Source organism: Platalea leucorodia, assembly GCF_965183815.1.
Source record: "Platalea leucorodia genome assembly, chromosome: 2".
In the NCBI taxonomy this organism is placed as follows: domain Eukaryota; kingdom Metazoa; phylum Chordata; class Aves; order Pelecaniformes; family Threskiornithidae; genus Platalea; species Platalea leucorodia.
In genome coordinates this window covers 23,135,835-23,159,449 of record NC_138824.1, presented here as the reverse complement: position 1 = coordinate 23,159,449, position 23,615 = coordinate 23,135,835, and the positions used below count along the sequence as shown (strand labels likewise).

The 23,615-nt window shown below is 45.8% G+C and overlaps 1 protein-coding gene across 1 annotated transcript in view; it reads left to right on the top strand.

Annotated features, from left to right (window-relative positions):
• FLT1 (fms related receptor tyrosine kinase 1) overlaps positions 1 to 22,339 on the top strand; it is a 113,509-nt gene extending 91,170 nt beyond the window's left edge. The window contains exons 18-30 of the mRNA XM_082304329.1: positions 1,573 to 1,677; positions 4,806 to 4,919; positions 5,679 to 5,767; positions 7,585 to 7,744; positions 8,163 to 8,260; positions 8,797 to 8,919; positions 10,056 to 10,167; positions 11,819 to 11,918; positions 13,302 to 13,407; positions 13,500 to 13,630; positions 14,047 to 14,131; positions 14,972 to 15,063; positions 20,274 to 22,339. Coding sequence (XP_082160455.1) covers positions 1,573 to 1,677; positions 4,806 to 4,919; positions 5,679 to 5,767; positions 7,585 to 7,744; positions 8,163 to 8,260; positions 8,797 to 8,919; positions 10,056 to 10,167; positions 11,819 to 11,918; positions 13,302 to 13,407; positions 13,500 to 13,630; positions 14,047 to 14,131; positions 14,972 to 15,063; positions 20,274 to 20,478 — 1,520 coding nt within the window. The 3' untranslated portion in view covers positions 20,479 to 22,339. The remainder of the gene's footprint in view (positions 1 to 1,572; positions 1,678 to 4,805; positions 4,920 to 5,678; positions 5,768 to 7,584; positions 7,745 to 8,162; positions 8,261 to 8,796; positions 8,920 to 10,055; positions 10,168 to 11,818; positions 11,919 to 13,301; positions 13,408 to 13,499; positions 13,631 to 14,046; positions 14,132 to 14,971; positions 15,064 to 20,273) is intronic.
• The last annotated feature ends 1,276 nt before the right edge of the window (positions 22,340 to 23,615 follow it).

Genomic DNA, 23,615 nt, shown 5'->3' with positions numbered 1-23,615 from the left:
TTTCACTGCTTTGATAACATATGCTGTTTGCTTCTACTGACAGACACACTGAGAATTACAGTTTAGAAATGTGATACACATATAAAAGGTAGTATCTATTTAATTTAATTTAGAACTGACAGCAGCTCTTTTTCTTTGCCTGTGAGTGTCTAGGTGGGATTCATCTCTCACTTAGCTTTAGACATCAACAGGGAAGATGTCCAGGTGAGAGCTAGTCAAACAGATGCCCATCATAGAACAAGAAAATTCTTCTATGAAGATGGCTATCTCACAAGTGCCTATCTGAGAAATAAATATATGGCACATGTTATCCTTTGATTTTGTATGAAAAGCTGGCCTTTATTTTCTGCTCTTCTCCTCTACACCACAAAGCCTGCTGCTATACTCTTGCTAGCCACTTAGGTGCCTGGGTTCTGCTGAAGGTGAAGCACAAATACAATCTGAAAATAGTTACTTGGAAAAAAAATTATTGCTAGCTGATACACTGACAAGATCTCTCTGATCAAAACCCTGCCAGCCACTTGAGAAGGGCAGAGGCAGCCAGGCCTGTCCACGTGAGTGCGTTGTCAAAGAGGTAGTCAATACTCCCTGCTTCAAACAGTAATAAATCACGAAGGAGGCTGTGATCATAAGATCGGCAAAAAATGTCATGAACTCTAGAAAAGTTATAACAGTACCCTTGGAGGCTTACCTGGTTCTGAACATGAAGGATGAGGACACTCAGTTTCCATTGCTGGAGAATTTTATTGACCTCTGGGTGCTTCTCCTGGGGTCTGCTTAGTAGCAGCATGATGATGATATCACAGCACAAATGTCTGCCCTTGGACACCTGGAAGCGTCGTACCCACCATGAGCAAACCCATCATTTGTCACTCCAAGTCCTGTCTCACTGAACCCCCCCCAGACCTCATTTTGGAAATGTAAAGGTCTCATTTGCACAGATTTGCAGCTTCTCACCACTCCATGATCTCAACCTACAAGGGCTTGCTAGGGAAGAGCATCAGAGGGTTGTGCAGGTACTCCAGGGGCTGCGATGGAAAGTTGCTGCTGCCTCCCTGTAATGAAGACAATTTTAAGGCACCTTGATCGAGAAGGAAGAATTTCATTTGTAAAAATTACCAGAGTCTCTGTCAAGCTGAATCTCAGTGTGTGTGCGAGTTTAGGTTAAGGCCCTGTGTTGTTGTGGACATAAGTAGCAGTGTCACAGCCTGCTGCATGGTGCAGTGTGCTCAGGGAAAAAAGGAGCAAATCTTTCTTTCTGCTGGCAGAGCTAGACTGAAAAAAATTGGGTCAGAAGTCAGTGTACCTCCACTGAATGGCTGCATTAATTTAGCATCGTTTTCAATCATATCACTTATTCCCTCCAATTACTTTGTCTTGTGGTTTGTCAGTTTACTCTAAAACAAACAAACAAACAAACCGAACAAAAAACCTAAAACACCTATAGGTGTTTAAGGTGAATATACATGCAGGACTCATTGTAAGGCACACTTTTCAATTCATTATCTATGAAGCCATTTGCTGACAAGATTTCTTTTTTACCAGACTGTCTCCAATTTATTTTCTTTACAGGAAAGTCTCTTGGACATGGAGCTTTTGGAAAGGTGGTACAAGCATCCGCTTTTGGAATTAAGAAATCACCAACATGCAGAATAGTTGCTGTGAAAATGCTAAAAGGTATCTTACTGCAAAGCTGGGATGGAAAAAATGATGCCTTATATAGTGTCCCACTTTTAATATGATTCTGTAGAAAGCAAGTGTGTATGATGTTGCCCCCCCCCCCAACTTTCTGAGGCCTCCAAAATGTGTACACCATGTTTCAGGTCCACCGCAAGTGAAATGGCAGAACTATGAAATAAAAATTGTATTCACAGTAAAAAGGGTGAAAAATTGTCACATGATGCAGGAGAAAGTTTCAGATGTAGTGAGAACCTGATTGCCTGTTTTTTTAAAAATCTGTTTCCACTGCTTCAAATGCCAGAAAGGATGAAAGAGTCACTTTTGTAGGATCAGAAGGGGCAATTAGATTTCCTGCGTACCCTACATTGTACCATTATGCTAGACTGACCCTGTACTGAACACCGTAAATGAAATTTAGCTGAAGCATAAGGCATCCACCTTGATGTGAAGACACTCGGATGGAAGCCTTCATATTTTCCTTGGTCATTAGTTTCAATGATTAATCATCTCATTGTTAAAAACAGGTGCCTTATGTCTAATTTGCATTTGTCTGACTTTCGCTTCTCATTCTAACTTTCTCCATTAGATTATATGATGATTTTTCTTCATGAAGGCCCTTTTACTAAGCTAAACAGATTAATCTGTTTAAATCTCGGAGTTGTTGTACAGGTGTATCCTCTCTGAACCATCTGCAGGCTCAACACACGGTGTTTAGGCTGCTGACACCCAGGTTGTGCAATGGATTTACCAGTGCTCTTCATACACCAGTGCTCTTCCCAAAGTGAAATCATCTCCCAGCTATTCACTGCCACTTTTCTCATTGGAGCAGAAAGGACAAGGACCCTCATCAATTTGAAGAGAGCACTTGGGAAGTTAGCAGGCAGGATGATATTCAGTAGTAGCCTGCAGCAGCTGTGGCTGAATTCCCTAACCCAGAGTCCTGGTGGCATCCCTTCCTCTGTATTTAGCTTTCCCTAGTTATATATCGAAGGATCATATCAGACTTTTTTTTTTTTGCATTGCCTTGGGAGCTTATGCTGCATTGCTTATCTGTCTTAATCCTTGAATCCTTTCAGTGTCAAGACACATCCCTTGTTCTGCCAGTAAGGCTTGGATCCCTGATGTTCTCAGTTGGCTCTGTTCAGGCATAGTTTGAATACATCTCTCTTACCCAGCGGCTCCTATCTTCACAGCTGCATACTTGCTTATCAGTTACGAGGAGATCTGTACATGTTACTTCCAGCCCTTGGAGGAGCATGTGCAATACTCTCAGACCAATTCAGTCTGTCCCTGCAACACTCAACCTGAAATAGCTTCTATTATTTCTTGCCAGCAATGACCTGGCAGCTGTACTCCGTGTAGGGTGTGCCCTCTTCATATTGTCCTCAGTAGACGTGTTGTGCAATATAATATCAAATGCTTTAGCAAGGCGTGGTATCTGCTACTGTGATATCCAGGATCATCCCCAAGGAGCGAATTTGCAGCTGAGAGGGTTGGAAACCTTTCTCCTCTCTCTTGCTGCAGAAGCACAGAAATACCCTGTTGGCCAACACCAAATGAACAACTACCCTGCAGCAAGCACATCTGGAAAATGGGAGGAAACTTAAGCTTTGGTCCCTGTCCAGACCTTCTGCAGCAGTGGGCCAATAACCATCTGTGTCACTGGTTTCAGTAGATGGCCTGTCACCTGGGTCACCGCCTGACCCCTGATTAACTGAGCTGTTTTGCCAACATACAGACATATGTGCTGGCAAGAAGCAGCAGGCTTCTTGTGCCAGCCAGCACCATCAAGCCAGCAGAGGTTGCTCCTGGAATAGATGGGAGCAGAGGGCAGCTACAAGAAGTCTTCATGGTGGGATTCATGTGTGCATGTGCAGGGTAGATGCTTGTATCTGAGTTAGTCACTCAGATTCCCTTTATTGTCAGTGGTGAGAAACAACAGTTCATCCCATCCTAAGGCAGATCCCTGCATATGGTGAGCTGAGCAGTTGTTTAGCTCTGCTGACTACAAAGAAAGAGAGTGCCTAGATCCTCTGTAGGCATCTTCACTATGAGCACCTGAAGTTAGGGGAGATCTGCCCCATTCCTTGTGTCCTCACTAGATTATCCAGGAACTTTGCAGTCATTCATGGACTTTGCCCTTGCAGAATTCCCGTGAGGTGGAGGGGAAGTGTAACCATCTATACAGGTGAATAGCAGGTCACTGGGTAGATGACAAGTTTTGTGTGGGGCCACCAAGAAAATCTGTTTCTGTTCAGATGTTGAAAACAAGCCCTTTAAGACCTAGCCCTAGGTTCTTCCCACTGGACTATTCTTACTCTTGGTGTCACTAAACTGAAAAAGTCCTTTCGGATCTACACAATGCAATATGTTTTTTCTTGTTTTCTTACAAAAACAAAATTCTGCAGAAAAAATTTGCTCAGAGCGAATTAAAAGTTTCACTGAACACTAAAGAGAATCTTCTGGGTTTAGTTGTGGGATTTCTTATATCATTACTATTACTATTATTATTAATATTGATCATAACCGTTAAGGGTGAAATGCCATCACCTAACTTTAACCATTTAAAATTTACTTCCCTGCTCTATCTTAATACTCCAGCCATCCTCTATAATGAACAGAACAAAACAATCATCACCGAAGGGTGGTTCATCTCTTCCATACACAGATGGCTAAAGCTGACGGCTGCATCATCCTCTGGAAATGCTTTACTCTTGCCACTGACTCCTTGAGACGTTGATTAGTTCAGGCTAGTACATAACTCTTAGATGGCTGAAGTCAGGTCAGCTGAAACCGACTCTAGAGAGAGTTAATTATAGTCTTGAAATCCCCTTTTATTTGTTCTTTCATTTTTTGGCTGAAATGACAAAATTATTCATGTGAAAAAAATTTCTGTCAGTTCTAAATATAACAGAGTCTACTGGGAGGAAGTTGAGTGCCTAACTCTTTTTATGGGTTTTATTGCGAGTAAGAGGATGCTGAGCAGGGAGGAATAGACAAAGAACATCAACCCATGAAGTACATCCAGTAATGGAGGTTATTTCAATGGAAAGTAACGAGAAGTGGTAAAGCTCAGCAGGAGCAGTTCTTTGCCTTTTCACATTGACTTTATTTTGCATTTACAGAAGGGGCCACAGCAAGCGAGTACAAAGCACTGATGACCGAGCTGAAAATCCTGATCCACATTGGTCATCATCTCAATATTGTGAATTTGTTGGGAGCTTGCACGAAAAATGGAGGTAAAAAAATCTGCACTGCACTGAAAATGGGTTTGGATCACCTCCCAATAACAGTCAGTTGGCCATGTTGTTTTTCACCCAGAGGTCAAGTTATTAACCTGAAATATTTGAGCTTGTCTTGTGGTTGGTGAAAAAAAGAGGAAGGGAAAAGGAGATTTTTAGTCACTTAATGAAGCGATTAAACATTTTGTCTACTTAAATTCTCTTTTAGTATTAACATGAGAAGTGTGAATTTAGGACCATGCCACTTGTTATCCTTTATCTCACTCACTTCACTGCTCAAGCTCAAGTTAAACATGATCTGGAAAGTCTGGGAACAAGGGATATTGGCTGTTGGCCCTGAACAATGAATCACAAGGCAACCGGTGTAAAATCCTTCACGATATTGCACTAAGAAAATCAAAGGGCCAGTATCAGCGACCATTTGTTTTAGATATGTCACCTATTTTAGATCAACAAGTGTGCGTGGGCTGCGGGAGTCCAGTCTGAACGCAGACTGCCCGAAGAGGAAACAGAGGGTTCCTCAGGAGCCAGGTTCATGACCCAGCTTTCAAAAATTTGGCCCTTCCCTAATTTTTAGAAACTGTTGTTTTGCTAACATGTCCAGTGTCCTTCAGGCAGCCTTCTACTTTATTAGGACATATTGTTAGTTATTCTGGACTCAAGTTACAGCTACAGGCATGAAAGACTATTCTTTTCAGAACTGACAACCCCTTGTATTGCTTTATGCTGCTTAAAATGCACTTTCCTTTTGCCCAGGGCCTCTGATGGTGATTGTTGAATACTGCAAGTATGGGAATTTATCAAACTACCTGAAGAGCAAGAGGAATTTTTTCTGCCCGAACAAGGTGAGGAGGCAGATGCCTCTGGTAGGGTTCATCTTACCTAACGTGTCAGTAATGTAGGTGCCAGCCTCTGAGCTAGTATCCTTAGACTTTCTTCTACCAAAGCAGAGAAACTGCTTTTGGGTGCAGTTCACCTGACCTGTTTTAATATTTGATGTGGGATATGCTGTGCTCATTTTTCATCCCTGACTTTGCAAGGAGACTGCTGTGAGTAATTTGGATGGAGCCATCTACAGCAGAAGCAAATCCAATCCAAAGTGTCCCCACGTGCTCTCGCCCCGCTGCTGACGAACCCATTCTTGCTGAGCTTGGAGTCACTTCAGAGGCTGGTGTCAGCGAAGCCGAAGGAAGTGGTTTTGCCCACTGATTCCAGTACTGCTGGGAACACAACTGAGATAATGCCATTTAAAGCTCATGTTCCAAGACAACCTAATGTTCAGAGATTTGCAAGTAATCTTCTTCATTGTGTGAGGAGAAGGGCTATCGAGGAAGAGGGATTAGAGTCTTGTCCTTACATCCCACAGCCCTCTGAATCAAATCCACGGCATGTTTCTTATTATGAACCTGAACCCAAATGTGCCAACTATATCCCTGCTTGTGCTCTTTCAGCAAAATCCCCCAAAGGATTAAAGGGTCTGAAGTGGGATTTAGGAGCCTGGACCCAGAACAGCAGTCCTCAAAACCCCTGCTCAGCTGTGCTAAAAGCTCAGCAGCATCTCAGAGTCTTTTTGGGAGGGCTCTGTCGGAGGGCACGCTCAAGAGGACCTCCCCCTCCAAAGGGCTTTGGCTGAGTCTCTGTTCCCAAGGCCATCCATGTTGGACTCCGCATGAAACACAGCAGCCACCTCCTCCAACGTGCAGTTGTTGGCGCAGGAGGCTCAGCAGGGAGCATGGCCGTGCACGGTCCACCCTGGGAGGAGTCTCTCACATCTGCCCCATTGAGGAGCCTGCCTGGACTCAGTGCTCTGGCACCCCTGGGAAGGGTGCCCAGGAGGGAGGGAGGGAGGGAGGGAGGGAGCCCAGCTCTGTACCAGCACAGGTAGGAGAGAGACACGGTCACAGGAAAAGAGGGAAGAGGAGAAGGGGCAAGAGCATGGCCAGGCAGCTAGGCTGCTCTCTGGGTAGCAGGGGGGAAGCATTTTCCAAAAAGTGTTGCATGATGTGTCCCATGAAACCATCATTGACTGTAACATGAAAGCATCGGGTAAAAGCATTGGGGAAGAGAGGCAGTCAGTTCCAAAAGCAGCTGTATTTCAAACACAAAGTGCCCTTGCTCCTCGTTGGAAGGCCTGTGCCAAAGACTGTTCAGGGACATAGAGACAGGTGCCTTAAGCAGTCTGGGATGAAAAGCTGATGCTTTATTTCAAGAGGGCTGGGACACCTGCACTGTGGGCACATCCTTCTCAACTCATCCCACCATGCTCCCTCTCTGGCTACCAGAGAGAAATAGGCCCTTTTAGATGTCTCATTTCAGGCTGAGATGAGCCACAGCCCAGCAGACATGTCCATCCATGGGCCCTGAAAATCCTCACCACATCAGAGGTAGCCCCCACCCAGGTTGCCCCACAATCATGTGCTGGTGCTCCCAAGCCACCACGTTTCTGCCCTCTGGGGATGGCAACCTGGATGGAGCGCAGCCCTGCCACCAACTGCCACATGCCGCAGTGGCACCAGACACGTGTGCCCGTGGGCGACGTGACCGCACGTGCCACGGACCAGCAGTTTCTCCCGGTGGAAAGGCGACAGAAGTCTGACTCGGTTCCTCTCCCACCCCCTCCTTCGCTCTGATGTAGCACCTCTTCTCCTCTGTTTGTTTGAAGGACTCCTCTCTGCAAGGAGAGCCAATGAAAGAGAAAAAGGATATTGAGCCAGTGGAAGGCAAAAAACAAAGGCTGGCCAGTGTCACCAGCAGCGAGAGCTTCGCGAGCTCTGGGTTCCAGGAAGATAAAAGTCTGAGTGATGCGGAGGAGGACGAGGAGGGTAGGTATTAATTCCTTCCTGTCCCTACACGGTCTGTGATATTTTTACAACATACTGTGCATCCCTGAAATTTTTTTCCTCATTTATCACCCTAATAAACATCCGTGGGAGACGCTCACAGGGTCATGTCCAGAGGGTAGAAGATTTAAAAAAAGATTATTTCCAGGGTTACTAAATCTGACAGGAAAATGTGTGATTGTTTCTTCTGACTGCTCCTTATCTTTGGGGAAAACACAGCAGTGTCCAAAGCGTGGGGTATAAAGCAAGCACTATTTTTGATTCCAGTGACACTGGGTTGACCTTCGAATACTACCCTATGAAGACTGAATTTATGGGAGCAATAGGGTCAGTAAGAGAAGGGGAAAATAACTGCCTCATGAGCAACCTCTGTAACAAACCGTGTTTTCCACCTTTGCAGATGCTGATGAGCTCTACAAGTTGCCCCTCACTATGGAGGACCTGATCTCTTACAGCTTTCAGGTGGCCAGAGGCATGGAGTTCCTCTCCTCCAGAAAGGTGAGTTTTGCGCTCGGGATTTTTCCCTGCAGAAGGATGGGATTCAGAGGTGAAATCACGTCTACGTTTTAGTGACACCTTCCTTGGGAGAGCTCCCAAAGGAAGAGCCGTTTTCCTCTTGGCGTTATAAATATAACGGTGTGTTTATCCAAGTCTCCATAGTCCATAAACACAGGATCATGGCTGAAGGCAGTGGGTCAAGCTCATTCATTCAGGGAAGATCTTTTGGGTGTGGTGGGTTTTTTAATTCATTTCAACATATATTAGGTAGGGAGCTCCAGATGAATCAGTGCTTTCCCTGCAAATCTCAAGGGGCTTAAAAATTTATCACTTTCTGGGCTTAGGAATATTTTTTTTTAAAGAACTGCCACTGTTTACAGTAACTTCATGTAAACAACAGTCAACTTCCCTAAAAAAATATTAAATTGATCTCTCAAATAATAATAATAATTTTTAAAAGGATATGGGAGACAGTCAGGAAATTTGTGGGCAGGATTAAGGAAATGCAGTTTGATTGTGAAACTGTTTTATTATAGTGCATTCATCGTGATCTGGCAGCCAGAAACATCCTTTTATCTGAGAACAATGTCGTGAAGATCTGTGATTTTGGCCTCGCAAGAGATATTTATAAGAATCCTGATTATGTGAGAAAAGGAGATGTAAGTCAAGATGCTGTTTATTTACCCAAATGTTTATAACGTATCATTTCAAACTGTCCACCAAAATGTTCTGTAGACGTTCACATTTCCTGAACTTAAAAGAGCTTGGAAGCTATCATGGTTTTTATGTGAAGATGAGCTATCCAGATGCATTGTAGATCTGGAAAGCATTACTATCCTCAGGCATAAGGCTTGGACATGCTAACTGTTTCACAGCTCTGCTCTGTTAATACTTCGGATATTTTTTAGTCATGTTTCTTGGCTGGCTCAGCATAACCCCCTTACTCAGTAAACTTCCTTCAAGGAAACCAGTCTCTCCGAAAAAAGGTGGGTGTCCCCCGGTGCACTCACCCCAGGGCCAAGCACCGCTCGTGGTGCTTCAAGCAGCTGAGCTGGACTCGCTGCCTCCAGCACCCACACAGGTTTTTTTTGCTTCTGCTGCACATAGCAGGCAGTAACCCCCCTGCCAGGCCTGCCGGGAAGGCTGGGTCAGCAAACTGTGCCTGTGCCCACCGATGCCGTGGGAATTTGGCATGGGCATTGGGGTCACACAGAGAGTCTTCTTCTGGACGTCTCACCCACCTGCCAGCTATTCCCTCGTCCATAAATAGCTTCAAGACTTACAGCACTACATACTAGCTGGGAAACGTTGTTCACATAAGTTGGGTACTGCTCAGGAGACCCTAACAGGCTGCTCTGAGGGGTCTTTGAGGGTTGCTGATATACTCCTGCAATTCAGACTCTGCAAACTTCCCCAAGAACATCTCTGTCACCATCACAGAATGATTTGCTCTTGGATGTAAGATTTTCTCCCCTGTCTCTAGGATGCTGGCAAGAGACCTCTGCTCTTGCATATCCCCACATCCCCATAAAGAAAAGGCCTGGTCATTCTGGTCACAGGATTCTGATGTCTGATGTTTTGTGCCACACATATTTTAAATACAGCCTTTTACTCTGACAGTTTGTTAAGAAAGTGTCTGAATGAGTGTGGGTTTATCTTGACTGCCTGTAAGGAAATCCCACGGGTTCCTGTTTGAATGGTAATTATTTACATAACAATATATAGTTGATTCATCTATGATTAAATTATTTTAGGCTTTGAAAATAATAGTCAGGTTTGTCCCTTTTTACTCCAGGCTCGACTTCCTCTCAAGTGGATGGCTCCAGAATCTATATTTGATAAAATCTACAACACAAAAAGCGACGTGTGGTCCTACGGGGTCTTGCTGTGGGAGATATTTTCCTTGGGTATGTTCACTCTGCACACTGGGAGCTGGACTCGGCAGCAGGGACTTCAGCCTGGGGAAAAGCACCCATTACCTTCAACGAGTTTTTGCCAGGTCTTTAATAAGGAAAGACCTAAATCAGGCAGATGTGGAGTGTGGGGATAGAAGGGAAAACTGTGTGTATCACACCCCTGTCAGCTGGAAATTTTGGTGCTTGTAAGGGCACTGAAAGCTGACTTGCCAGGCTGAAAGCCTTAATGGATAGCACAACTATCTGAGGACTTTACCACCTCTTTCTGCCATGGGCAAAACCTAAGCTTCCCCTCCTTTCCCTGTAGAAACCCTCGGTAGAGATGCAGGGCAGCACAGCCGGCGCAGTCGCGGTGCTTTGTCTGACTGATGGTGCAAACCAGGAAAACTGGGCAAATTTTTAAGAGTTTTTATTAAATATGGAACCCCTAACACAGTGCTGTGGGCCCGGGTCGGCAGCTGCTGGGGACTGAGGTGTTGCCTCCTGTGCCACAGATGATAGCATTCAAGACACTGAGTGCCATGGGCTGGGTGCTCCCTCAAAAGCTTCTTACTTCTCTTGTGGGAGCAAGGGAGCTGAACACCCGCAGAGCTCTTTGCATGTCTCAGACTGTGTCACCCCCATTTCCAGCCTGAGACCGGGTGGTCGCCCCAGCCCGGGAGGGACCCAGCACCCCCCCACCCAGGTCCCTGGACGCAGCAGGCAAGCAAGCATCTGCACAGATGCCGCAGGATGAACTAGAGCATGCAATCCGAAATTAAAACCCACCGAAGCTTTTTTTTCCCCTTTCTTTCACGTGGAGACGGCAGGATACAAGATGTACACTGAGCGGGAACAACAATGACTGTCAGAATAGAAGAATCTTAATTGGGTTCAACATAGAGGCTGACAAAAGAGGCGAACAGCAGAGGAAACAATACTATACAATTCTCAGGACAATCAATCATTTATTAGTTTAAATACGTGTTGTTGGTCAGCCTGCCAACTCTTGTGATTTTATGGTCAGCCTCATAATACCTGCTATTTTTTTCTTAAAGCCCCAGCTCCTTGAACCTGGCAACTGTCTGACTCTCAGAGAGGTGGTTTGGTTTTTTCTTTTGTTTTCCCTTTTCCTGATGTTTTCTTATCTACAGAAAAAAGGCCAACAGCATGATCAGGCTGCATCTTAAAACCACAGAAACTGAGAAATAATGCAAATGTACTGTGATCTGATTTAAAACCATGGTTTTATTTATTTTCAAGGTGGTTTTGAACATTTGGGGTTTGTTAATACTCTGCTTACTAGAATTTGCAGTAGTCCAAACCACAGAGAGATCAGACTTGGCTGTTCTTGAGGGATTCTTTTTAAGTCAAATTCATGTGTATTTCTTGCATTCAGGCCAGGTAAGCACCACCAATAGTGCCGGGTTGATCCTGCCCCCCTGCAAGGACCAGGGCTTGGAGCACTGTCAGCAGCAGTTCCCTGCCTGTGGGAGCTGGCAGGAGCCAGACCCCGCAGCGGGGGACACCCCCAGGCTCCCAGCTCTGCAAGCAGATGCTGCACACCCCGAGTGTTTGCGGGGGGGATGCGTAGGGCCAAGGCTAGGGCACAGGTACCCAGCTCAGGGCATGCGTGACCCTGTTCTCCCAATGTCGTCCCCAGGTGCCTCTCCTTACCCCGGAGTCCAAATAGACGAGGATTTCTGCAGCAGACTAAAGGAAGGCACAAGAATGCGAGCCCCGGAGCAAGCGACCGAGGAGATGTAAGATGCCCTTCTCTGCTTGCATTGTGTACTGCTGCCCTCCTGGGCTGCCTTGCAGATGATGTACGAGTCTCTGCAAAAAGTACCTTGTGCCAACATAAGGAAAACCAGCCCGATGCTGCCTCGTATCTTCTTGCTGTCATCAGCATCTTCTTGCATCTCCCCCGCTCCCTTGGCCCCCTGGCTCTCTCGTGGGGTAGGAGAGGGTGAGGAGGGACATGGACGTGAGCCCAGGGCACCACTGGGGCTGGGCTCCAAGGGGAGCTGAGTGACCAGCTCGGAGGAGGAAGGCTGTTCATTCCTCTTCAGGTTTAATATTTAGCGACATGCACACAGATAAGTGCTGGAGGAATGTGACATTATTAACGTTGTCTTGACTTAGGAAGTGACAGCAGAGGCTTCCTCACAAACATTTGGGTGAGGAGGGTCCACCCTTTCCCGGAGACGCTAGCTGATGGCAGAGGAAGGTGACAGGGACGCATAGCCTCCCAGCCCGTGTTGCCTGCAGGGTTTGTCTGAGCCCTTACACCACGACATTGGCTGTCGCTCCCTGGTCCCCTGCCTTCAGGTGCAGCCTCCATCTGCTGCTGCATGGCCAACACCTTTTTGGAGGCCTGGGGGGTCCAAGTGAGACCCTGAGTTTGCAACCCGTCTGCCCTGGGTGCGGGATGGAGCACCCAGCCCGACGAGGCACCTGCAGCATGCTGAACATACACCCTGTGGCACAGATCATTCAGGAGCATGAACATATCCAGGGTATTTTACCTCCGGAGGCAAAATCAAGTACGTGTAGGTGTCTTCAGTGCCTTTTCGAGTGCTACGTGACTCTAAATAGCAACACTTAGTAGAAAATACTTCTGGAAGAAGAAAAAGGATGCGAGCCAGCCATGCCTATCTGGGAGTAGTACCCATTGGCTAATTTTATTATGCTAGTGACAGTAGATAAGAGCTTTTTTTTTTTTTCTCTCTTCCACATATTTTATTGCAGGAAGGAAAGCTCAACTCGACCAATGCGAGGAAGTGACACATTCATATAAGTCATCTTAGGATGCCTTAACTTAAACATTGCCAGTTAATAGATGTTTAATACAGAGGTTTAATGCTTAATTAGGAATAAAAAAGGAAAGTATGACTAGTTGGCTAAATTATTCTTTTGACGTGGTCTTCCTGGTATCTTGTGGGAAGAAGTTTTTTTCTTCTGCCGTGGAAAGTTTACTCTTTTACTTTTAGTAAGAGGCCTCAGTGGTGTTGGAGAGCATCTTTGTAAAATCAGGCGGGCTCAGGAATTAACTCTATCAATGACAAACTGTCAGAGACTGCGCTGCCTTGGATCAAAGTGAGCTGTAACCCCCCCATGTGCTCATTTTGCTTTTGTCCTCACAGCTACCAAATCATGCTGGACTGCTGGCGAAGCAATCCCAACGACAGACCAAGGTTCTCCGAGCTGGTGAAAAAGCTGGGCGACCTGCTGCAAGCAAATGTCCAGCAGGTACCAGCATCACGACTGCGTGCTGCGACCGAGGCGGGGTGACCGGCCACACGGTCCCAGGAATAACGCTTTGATTTCTTGTCTGCATTTAGGAAGGCAAAGACTACATACCCCTCGATACTATATTTACAACGGAAAGTGGGTTTTCCCCTGCATCCAGTCCTTTGTGCAATGAAAATTTTTCTGTTACAAACTCAAGTTGTGGAAGCAATGAAAATGTCAGGTGAGCGAAGCAAGAGTAAGATGGCGTTTGTTTGTTGGGTATTGTAGCTTGCTGCATAGCCTGGTTTGGACCTGGGTGGGAGAAAACACCCAGAAACACCCCATATGGTCTGAGTGTCCCACCAGCCACCGAGCCACCACCACTGGGATCCTGTTGGGCTGGGCTGGCCCATTGGGATGTCCCTGCCCAGGGGGACCATCAGGTCACCGGGCTCAGGCACTGTGAGAGGGGCAGCTGTGTGTGCCCCAGGGCTGGGAAATGAGGTTTGGGTGGGGTTGGGTTAACAAAAGTCCCTTTTGTGTAAACTACCTCGATGACAGTTAGGCAACTGCTTAAAGAAACAGAAATATCCAGTGCTTCATGCTTATGCACTTCACACTCTCACCAAAAATTGTCCTGCTTTTCTTGTTGAACAGATACATAAACACTTTCAAAATGAAACCACCCCAGCGCATAAAGACATTTGAAGAGCTTCCCATCAAGGAAACGCTTGTATTTAATGTAAGTGACTCTTGGGCCAAATGATATGCCATTTATTTCTTTTTATTTGTGTGACAGATTTATACAGAGACTCAAGAAGGGGTTTTACTGCTTTGTCAGCTCTACTGATATGAGGCGTAAGATTAGCTGTGCTTGCAGCATGGTGTTATCCCATACCCTACAAATTGGGGACAGTAGATCCTTGCTGACCATGCAGTTGGCTGCAAACACTCCTTCCCTCATAAGAAATGGCCGGTGCCAATAGCATTGCAAGGTATGGCTGCCAGAGTCCCATCTGAGTCCCACTGGTGTGGGAGAGCCACTTAAAGTGCCTTGGATTTGTGTTTTCATCTGAACAACAGTACACAAATAAGAATCATGGGTCGCATTTCCATCAGAGGTTCCTGATATGAACAAGTCCTGTTATCTGGCAGACAAGGTGGAGAAATGTCTAACTGGGCATGCATGCTCTGCTGGTGGGGGCGGGCACGGGTGAGCGGCTGGGGGAAGCGTCAGTGACCCAGCAGCGGGAGGCGGGAGAGGCGCGGTGGTGCTCTCAAGGCTGAACCTAGTAGCTGGCCAGACCCTCACCTTGCGTGTCGACACCCTTCTTTTAACACTCTGTATCTGCATGAATGGCATATGTTTGCTGCACCCCAAAGCAAGGACAGTTCGGAAAGCCAGCATTAAATACCTGGGCATTGCAGCACCTCAAGCAGCACAGAGCTGCTGTCTTCTAGAGCTGAGTATAAACGACCAAACCGATCATGAAAATCAGACCGAAGAGGAATTGAGCCTGTTGTAAAAGTAACTTTCTACAGTTAACACCTAATAGGGTTGTGTCTGTCTTCTTTCTTCAAGGATTACCAAGCAGACAGCGGGATGGTGCTGGCTCCAGAAGAACTGAAACGCTTCACATGGACAGGCAGCAAGCAGAAACGGACACTCTTTGGGTCTGTGTTTTATGTTCCCTCCTTCTTCACATTTTAGAGGGCAAAGGAGGATTCAAGGTCCTTGTGCTAAATCAGGCCTAGTGCAAGTAGCTGAGGTATCCCCAGCCCCTGCAAACACTCTTGCTGAGGTGTGTCCTGCTCAGTTGTGTCAGCAATCAACTCCCACACCTAACCCTCCATACACTTTCAAGGAAACAAATAAATAACCCTCAACCCCTTCGATGCACATTGCCAATATGATTTATTAGCATTCCATTGATCAGCCTGATCCTCAACTTAATGCCAGGCCAGACAAGTGAGTGCCAGAGAACACTAACCCAAGGTAGAGGTAGGTAACTATAGGAAACGAGCCCTTGGCAGGGGGGAGGAGGAACATGTGGCTATGAAGGATTTGCAGTTGTTTCTGCAAGTCCCCAAGGGCACCCCAGCTGGGACAAGGCTCCCTGTGCTTGTTTTTGCCCTTCTTTTCCATGACTCAGCTAAGCACGGCCCATTTAACACCCATGGGCTCAGGATGCTAAAGTGGCAACTTTACAATAGATGGATGTGAGGGCCTCACTTCTCTTCCTGCCTTTAAGCACTTCAATATATTGGCCACCTTCCTCCACCTAATTCCTGACAGCTGCCCAAGCAGGGAACTAGGGCTGCTCTAAGAAATGCGTTGCACTGACATGAACTCTCTAAATGGGAAATGTTTATTTTTCTCAATGCCAGCAGTGTCTCTGTTCCCAGCCGCTGCGATGCTGGCAGTGTCTGCGGCTGGTTTCGGCTCACTGCTCTCAGCCAGCCCAGGGACTGCCCAGACCCAACCCATCGTTCATCTTATGCTGGCAGGAGGTCAAGGCCATCCTGCCTGTGCCGAACTTGTCAGCGACTTGCAGCTGGGCAGGCTGGGAGGTGTAGTATTGTCTTGATGAACAATTGGAGCTGGCTGAAACGTGCGGTCAAGGCAGAGAGGACTTGCTTCAAGAAAAATTCCAGTGACTAAGAGGGCGTTGGTTAAATGCATAGAGCTACGTGTACGAGAGCGTGCATGCTCACACGGCCAAAATCCATGGCATGCAGGGTAAACGTGCTGCTGGCAGGACTCTGCAACAGAGCACTGCTCATGCGTGGCAAAGCTGGGGTGATTCAAACCACTCCAAACAAGTGCTGGAAAACCCTTTCTTGTGCTTTGGCCACTCACATTTCAGAAAAGAGGCTTGTGAGCAATTTTATGGTACTTTGATTTTATCGAGACAGCTTTCCATACTCTCTTCTGAGGAGCCAAGTATTACAGAGCTTAGAATGCATGTGGATATTAGAGGGCTCCAAAGGATGCAATGGTTCCTAAAAGTGGTTTAACCTGTTTTTTGCTTTGTGTAAACGTGACATTTCTGAAGGCTGCTGTCAGCTGCAGAGACATGGCAACCTCCCCAAATGAAATGTATGAAATGCCTTTTTCTTTGCATGGCACAGAATACATGGCGTGTGCCCCAAGCATCCCTCTGGAACTGCAGAAGGAAAAGGAATGCTTGGATGGGAAAAAAAATTGAACTCAACAGTGGCTGCTAGAACGTAAATCCTCAGGGAAACAGAGCAGCTGACTGAGAACATCCAAGGTCATCTCGCCTGCAAGCTAAACAAGTGGTACTGTAGCATTATGCCAAAAAGCACTCACGTATGTGAATGCATGCAGTGACCCTTTAGTCTGCACATGTTCCTAAAAGCAGTAGCTTCTTAGCTAAGCATCCTTTACTTAGGCTAAATTGGAGCAGTAAATAAATACCACTGAAAGTTGTACTGAACACTGGACAAGGCGGAGCCTGGAAGGGTTTGACACATGTAAACTGATCTAACCAGATGCATAGTCCTGCTGCTTCTCTTGCATCTGAAGCATCCTGCCCTGTGGTCCTGCCCCCTCTTGTGCTGACGTTTCTGCTTGGCTTGCCCTGCAGAGAGCTGGTTCAGGTCACTGGATTATCAGAAGAACGGCCCCAGAATAGTTTCTGAGTGACCAGTAGCAGCTCACCGTCAGGGCGGCTGGTGCCAGCGCCAGGCTGAGGAAGGGGTCACCCCCCTCTTAGCAGCAGCTTACACTTAGATCGCCTTCACTGTAACGCCTAACCGCTCCCAGAGCGCTTACCATCACGCTGTAAACCTCAACACTGCAGTTTAGGGGACAGATGCGGACACATGGACTCGCACCAGCAGGTGGGTCCTGAGCCGAGGCTGAGGGTGCTGCGGGGCCATGCCCTTGGGGCTCCCTGCTCGCCTGCAGGCTGGGGCAGGCTGGCCTCCCTTTCCCTGGGCTCACACGTTTCCCTGCTGCCCAGGGCAGAATGATTGGGTTCGGCGTGCTTTTCTTCTCAGTTCGAAGCATCTGAAATCGCATGCAAGCCAGCCAGGTGGGGTGATGCTTTCAGATCAGCGCAAGGGTGTGTGCGTGCCCTGGAGTGTGGCATTAGAGGATTCAGACTTGGGGCCATGTCTGCTGCGACAGTGCTGTAGGACTGTGTAGGGTGGAAGGAGCCAAATCCAGTGCACCCCACCCATCCCCAGAAGTGCACCCAGGGTTTGTTTCAGTGGAAACTAATGAGTTGACTCCAGGAGAGAGCCAGTGCATGCACTGGTGCTTACTTGGCGTGACCAACCCAAGAGCTAGGCCGGGAGGAGAGCAGAGCGGGGAGCCAGCTTACCTGACAGTGCAGGGGTACCCCACTGGCCCAGGCGAGTCCCCACCCCTGGGGCTTCCACTGCTGTGGAGGGAAAGGCACCAACACGCAAAGCTCACCCTTGGTTTCACTACAGGAGACAAGCGTCAGCCCAAACGCTAGTGAGCCCCTCAGGCCCGGGTGGTGGCCAGAAGCACAACAGAAATGGTTGCTACGTGTCTTAGACTTGCTATTGCCATTGAGATGAAAGTAAGTGATACTGTGAACAGCATAAAGACAGAGAAGTCTTTCCTAATGTAAGGCCTCAGGTAACAAGATCCCAATGGGAAGGTTTGGGGGCAGAGAGAGAACAACCTTCTGAGCGCTGCTCCTTTGCAAGTGGAACAGGATCTCAACTGCAACTCTTTTCTAGCTTTCCAGTATTGGTGAAAAATCCCAACCCAAGGAAGCCCAAATCCTTGGGCTGGATCAAACTCTTGAGTCAAAACAAATTGCTAAGCCAGAAAAGCAGTGAGAACTCTGCCACTTGTGAGCTAGAACAAGCATCTCAAGAGCTGCAGCCAGCCTCCAACCTCATTCCGTTCTTGAACCTGTCAGGAAAACAGCAGCCGTTTCCTCCAACAAATGATGCCAATTAAAAACCAACTAGACAAAGTTCCTAATTTACATTCCTAGAGTGGAAAGAAGATAGTCCACAGATAGAGAAGCCTTTACTGACTGTAAGCTCAGTCTCAAAATGAAGTCTGACTATGGATGCCAAAACCCCCTGGGCTCCCTCAAAAGCTCTCTGTGGAAGCGCATGCCCAGGTACAGCACTGCACTCAAGGTAAAATTAATAGATGCAGCTCTACTGGTATAAAGGCTTATTAATTAAGGTAGAAGCCAAGTCTAGCTCACAAGAAAATTCTCAGTATGCAAAAGCCTAATGAATGAAAAGATCAAAGCATGATGATTTTAAGGCTCATAACTTCGCACATACACTCAACTTTTGCCCACTGCTCCCTAAGACTTAGAATTACAATGTAAATCACAGAAGTGTTAGTCTTTAAACCCACCACAAAAAAAATCCATTGAGTCAGTGATGAACCTTGTCACATAGTTACGGAATTTATCCCAAGGCAATTCATTCTCCCTCTGCCAACAGATGCAATATAAAAATATGGGATGCATCTGCAGTCCTCATCACGAAGGCTGCTCCTCGTGAACTCCATCCATCTACAAACAAATGTAACGGGGTGGTCTTGGGAGGGCCCTCCAATTTCCTACAGTAGGACAGAAGACAGAGACCACACTCCTTAAAAAGCACACAGGCTTGCGAGTGAAAGATTCAAGAAACTGTGATATCTAAGAGAAACTGTTACTTCTCCATTTCCCAATCAGGAAAGGCCCTGTGCTACCAGTTCTGTACTTTACTGAAAGATCTAACAGTGCAAATTAAAATGAAAAGCAAAACCCTGGGCTCCAAAAGCCTCAACAGATGTTCTGACTGTCTTCTCTGGAATTCAAGACTACGGCTGCCAACTCTCCTGACCTTATAAATGGAGAGGAGTGGAGTATCCATGAACTTAGAAAAATACAGGGAGGGAAACTATTTTTAGGCATTGCGGTCCAATGTATGTTTACATTAGGATTTCACATGTGGTCAGTGATAAAAAATGCTCTGGCTCGTCCTTTGTCTACAGATAAATCTTTGGTATTGAAGTTCTGTAGCGTGAAAATTCTCTTTGCCTTAACTTTCTTAATTATTGAAAGAGCCCTTTTAAGCACTGCCCTCTCTGAATATGGGTGAGAAAGTGCCACAAGGCAAACAGTGTCTTTAAGAGTAGCTCAGCTGAGAAGACATTAAACCCCTCTTGTAAAGGGCATCTTATAAAAGGCAGCCTACAGGATAACTGGTCCTTTGTGGGGCAGGAAACCTCTAATTCAAACCAGCAGTTCATGTCTCCCGCCAAGAGAAGCCTAAGAGGGGAGATACCCAGACCTTGTGCCCTTCCTCACAAACATCAGCCATTTATCTTAAAAATTCACCCCAGCATTAGGCTCTGGGAACACCTACACTAGCTTTCTGCTTTTGCCCCAAGGCTTGAGACCTTTCGTTACTTCACTCCTGCTCAAAAAAAGCCCAGTTCCCTTAGGAAGAACATTTAAGTGTGACGACCCTATGGGGATGCACAGCCCAGCAGCAGCACAGATGCCAGACACTCCACACTACTTTGCCCTGCAATGAAGTGTCACAAATGAGCAATTAGAGCTTAGGCTGAGCAATCAAGTACAGCCCACAAGCACCAAGGCTCTAATACTTAGAACGAACACGGGCACCTTAACAGTGACATTCAGTCACAGCATCTCTGTTCAGAAGGGGACTCGAGGGGGACACAGGAGGGCTCCTTCAGTCCTCTGTTCCACTCTCCCGTTGAGCAACCCCATCTGTATCAATGCTGTTCCTATCATCTGAGAATAAACAAAGCTGCTTCTTGTGATGTGGCTTTACCCAAGTCATTAAAACAAACACCCATACATGTTAAATATGCTAACAGTGATGCTGCTCTGTTACAGAGTGAAAGGTGCCAGCAGGAGCAAGGAGTCGGTGCTTTCTGGAATAACCAAGCCAAGAAGCTTCTGCAGTTTCAGCTGTGACCATCTCAGTGACTCCAAGCGAAGATATACATATGGTAACGCGGTGCTGGAGAAAATGAAAGCGTGCCATTCTCCCCCTCCTGACTACAACTCTGTCATCCTTTATTCTCAGCCACCCGTTTAGTACTTCTAGGCCAAGATTTAAACATGCATTTAATCCAAAAAGGTTCTTCTGAAACAGTCAGTTTAAAAACTTTGACCCAAATAATTTTAATCATCCTAAAATTTAAAAAGATATCATTGGCTTAATCTCAGTGATCTGCTTTTCTACAGACTGCAGCAAGCATATACAAAATATAGCGAAATACTAATGCTTAGGCCTTGACTTTCCCAAATACTGAACACCAACAGCTGCCACTAAACCTGCCTAGTGCTTCTGAAAACCTGGATGGTCATCATTACAGAGAAAACCAATTTGCTGTTTGGTCCCTGGCAGCAGGATGGTATTTCATGCTCTAGTCATACAGCCTCTGCTCGGCCTCGGGCGCGGCACCGGGGTCCTGGTCGGGAGAGGCAGCTGGGAGCCCTTGGGAGCCCGCGTCAGGCGCTGGGGAACGTGCGCCCTATCGCTGAGGCCCGTGTAGCGCTGGAAAGTAAAGGATTCTTCCAGACAAGAGAAACAAGAAACAGACCACGTTCTACAGTTTTTAGTGAAAACTCAAATCTGAAAAACTTGAGGAAAGGCTAATGCTCTGGGGAAGCTGAATTAGCTAGCTGGGGATGGGGCATTATACGGCTTTTACTGCTTCGGATGGCGAACGCAGTAAGGAGCCTTGCGAGGCAAGAATTTCAAATTTGTGTTGCAAAACACAATTGGCAAGGATAGAGGAGAACTAAGATCAGAGCCAGGGCTGCAACAACAGGGAATACAGAACAATTCGGTTTGGACAAGCCTGCTGAAATCAAGTAAATATTCTTGAAGTTTTGCACTTTGTCAGTATGCCAACACACACACACTGGAACCAAACCACAAGCTAGATATGTTAAAGCCAAGCTCTGTCCACGAAACCTCATGGACCTTCTAACACTGCACTGATTATATTTTATTTATGGGAATCTGTCTGAAAAGACAGGATGGCTACCAAACTCCATATACTTTAAATGAATTGATCACTAGAGAGTTTGAAGAGATTAGTTAGAAATGACAAGACAATCTCCTTGGAAAGTTAGGGCAGCTTTTCTATGAAGACAGGTGAATTTCCAGGTTAGTTACCAGTATATATGTACAGGAATAAAAATTTATCATTCATTTGCAACAGACTTTTGTACAGCATCTCAGAAAGGGCATGAATGTTCTTTGTTCAAGAAGCGTAAGGATGCACCATCCCCTTTCACCTCTGAATGCAATATTAAAATGAGTTGGCCATTTAACACAGTAGTGCTGACATCTTCCAAATCAACAACTACTGCCCAATCTCAGCTTCTCATGGTCCACTATAAATAGATATTAACTAAAACGCTACATATAATAAGGTTCTGACCTCTTAAAACGCAGCTTAGGAGCTGTGACTTTAACCCACTAACAGACTTAAAGGCAAATGACCTCTTGCATACTTACAAAGAAAAATGTTCTTGGATATTCAAGTAAAAGAAATATCTACTGCTACTTCTAAGCTAAGTATCAATTCTAGATCTTCCTGGCCAAGAGATCATCAGTTTTAAGTATGCATCACACTGTCTCTTGCTGGTAAAGTATATTTGATCTTGATCAAAACAAAACGAAATTTTAAGAACCATTTCTTAACTCCAATTGAGCAAAAATAGTTATGGGATGATGCATCTCAAAAGGAAATGTTTGCACAGTGTAAATATATAAATATGCTTTTTGTGCATAAATATTTAAGAAAACTGGTCTACAAAGATTACTTTTATATGAACCCCCTAAGTTTCTTCAGATGTGAATAACTCTCTTGTCTTGCATTTTCTGTCTTCATATAATGTATTTGACTGCTAAATCCATATAATAAAGTTTGCTTTTGAAAGAATCCAGAGTTCTGCCAAACTAGTTAATCCAGTGTCAGAGACCGCTGCAGCAGATGATTCAGCACTGGGCAGCACTAACACATCTGGCAAACAATCCATCCCATGGGCCAGTTTTGTGAGCAAAGAATATGGAATAATTGCACAGGAGGCCCACTTCTCACACAACAGAGTGGATACACTGGTGGACACTTGTACTGCTCCCTGTGTGAGTGAAATCCCTAGATTCAGCATATCTAAGAAATGCTTACTGCTGTCTAGAGGCAAAAAATTGAACTCTGCCCATTGACAAATATCCATTCAGCTGCCCCCCATACCTGGTTACTGCTGCAGCTAGAAGATCTGCTACAGACAAAAGGACACAAGTTAGCACCTTAGGCCTGATAGATGCTTTCTCTTCAAAGAATCTCAACATCGCCATCCCATCCATCAGAAGCTGGGGATGCTGCCTCCAGAGATGTTCAGCTGAGTGCTCTCTGCTATACAGCATTTCATAATCTGATGGGATCTCCAAGCCACGCTGCAGATAAACTACACACAAGAGCTGGAAAGAAGCAGAGATGAAGCTTTCCCTGAGGAGGCAGAACGTAACGGGATCGCCTACTGCCACAGGAGTTGTGCTGCTGTTGCTGCACATTACTCAGAAGGAAACTGGAGCCTAGATAAGTGCATCAATCAAGCTTACTGCAGCTTATATAATAAAATTTCTAAAACACTGCAATTTAAGGGATAATGACTCCATGTTAAATGTACGCAGGGAGTATTGACAATTTCACATATATTGCACAAAATTTCACATTACATAAACACAGTCAGGACTGGATGGGTATAGGAGATTTTACCCCACCAGTAAATCATCTCACCTGTGCTGGTTAACAATACAGAAAAATAATTCTGGGAAATGAAGCTGTCAATGACTCCACATGCAAATTCTCAAATTAATATACTTTGTTATTGGGCAAAAAAAGCTCAATAAACATGAAAGTAAGGGTACTTCAACAGAGTTTTCAAAATTAGGGCTTGTGTAGTGAAGCAGATGGGACTTGACTTGGGAGTTTAAGAAACGTGTATTAGTAAGATTCTAGTCAACAACATCTGTAAGTTTTAGGACATCTGATATACTCTAAGTGGCAAGCACTAAACACACTTTGTGACTCATTATTGTTTAAACTCTGCATTGCAGACAGCGTAAATAGAAAAGAAATACGATAGAACGAAATACAATTCCAGCACCAAAGTTGAAAAGCCCCGTATCCAACTTCAGAACTTCGCATTGTCAAA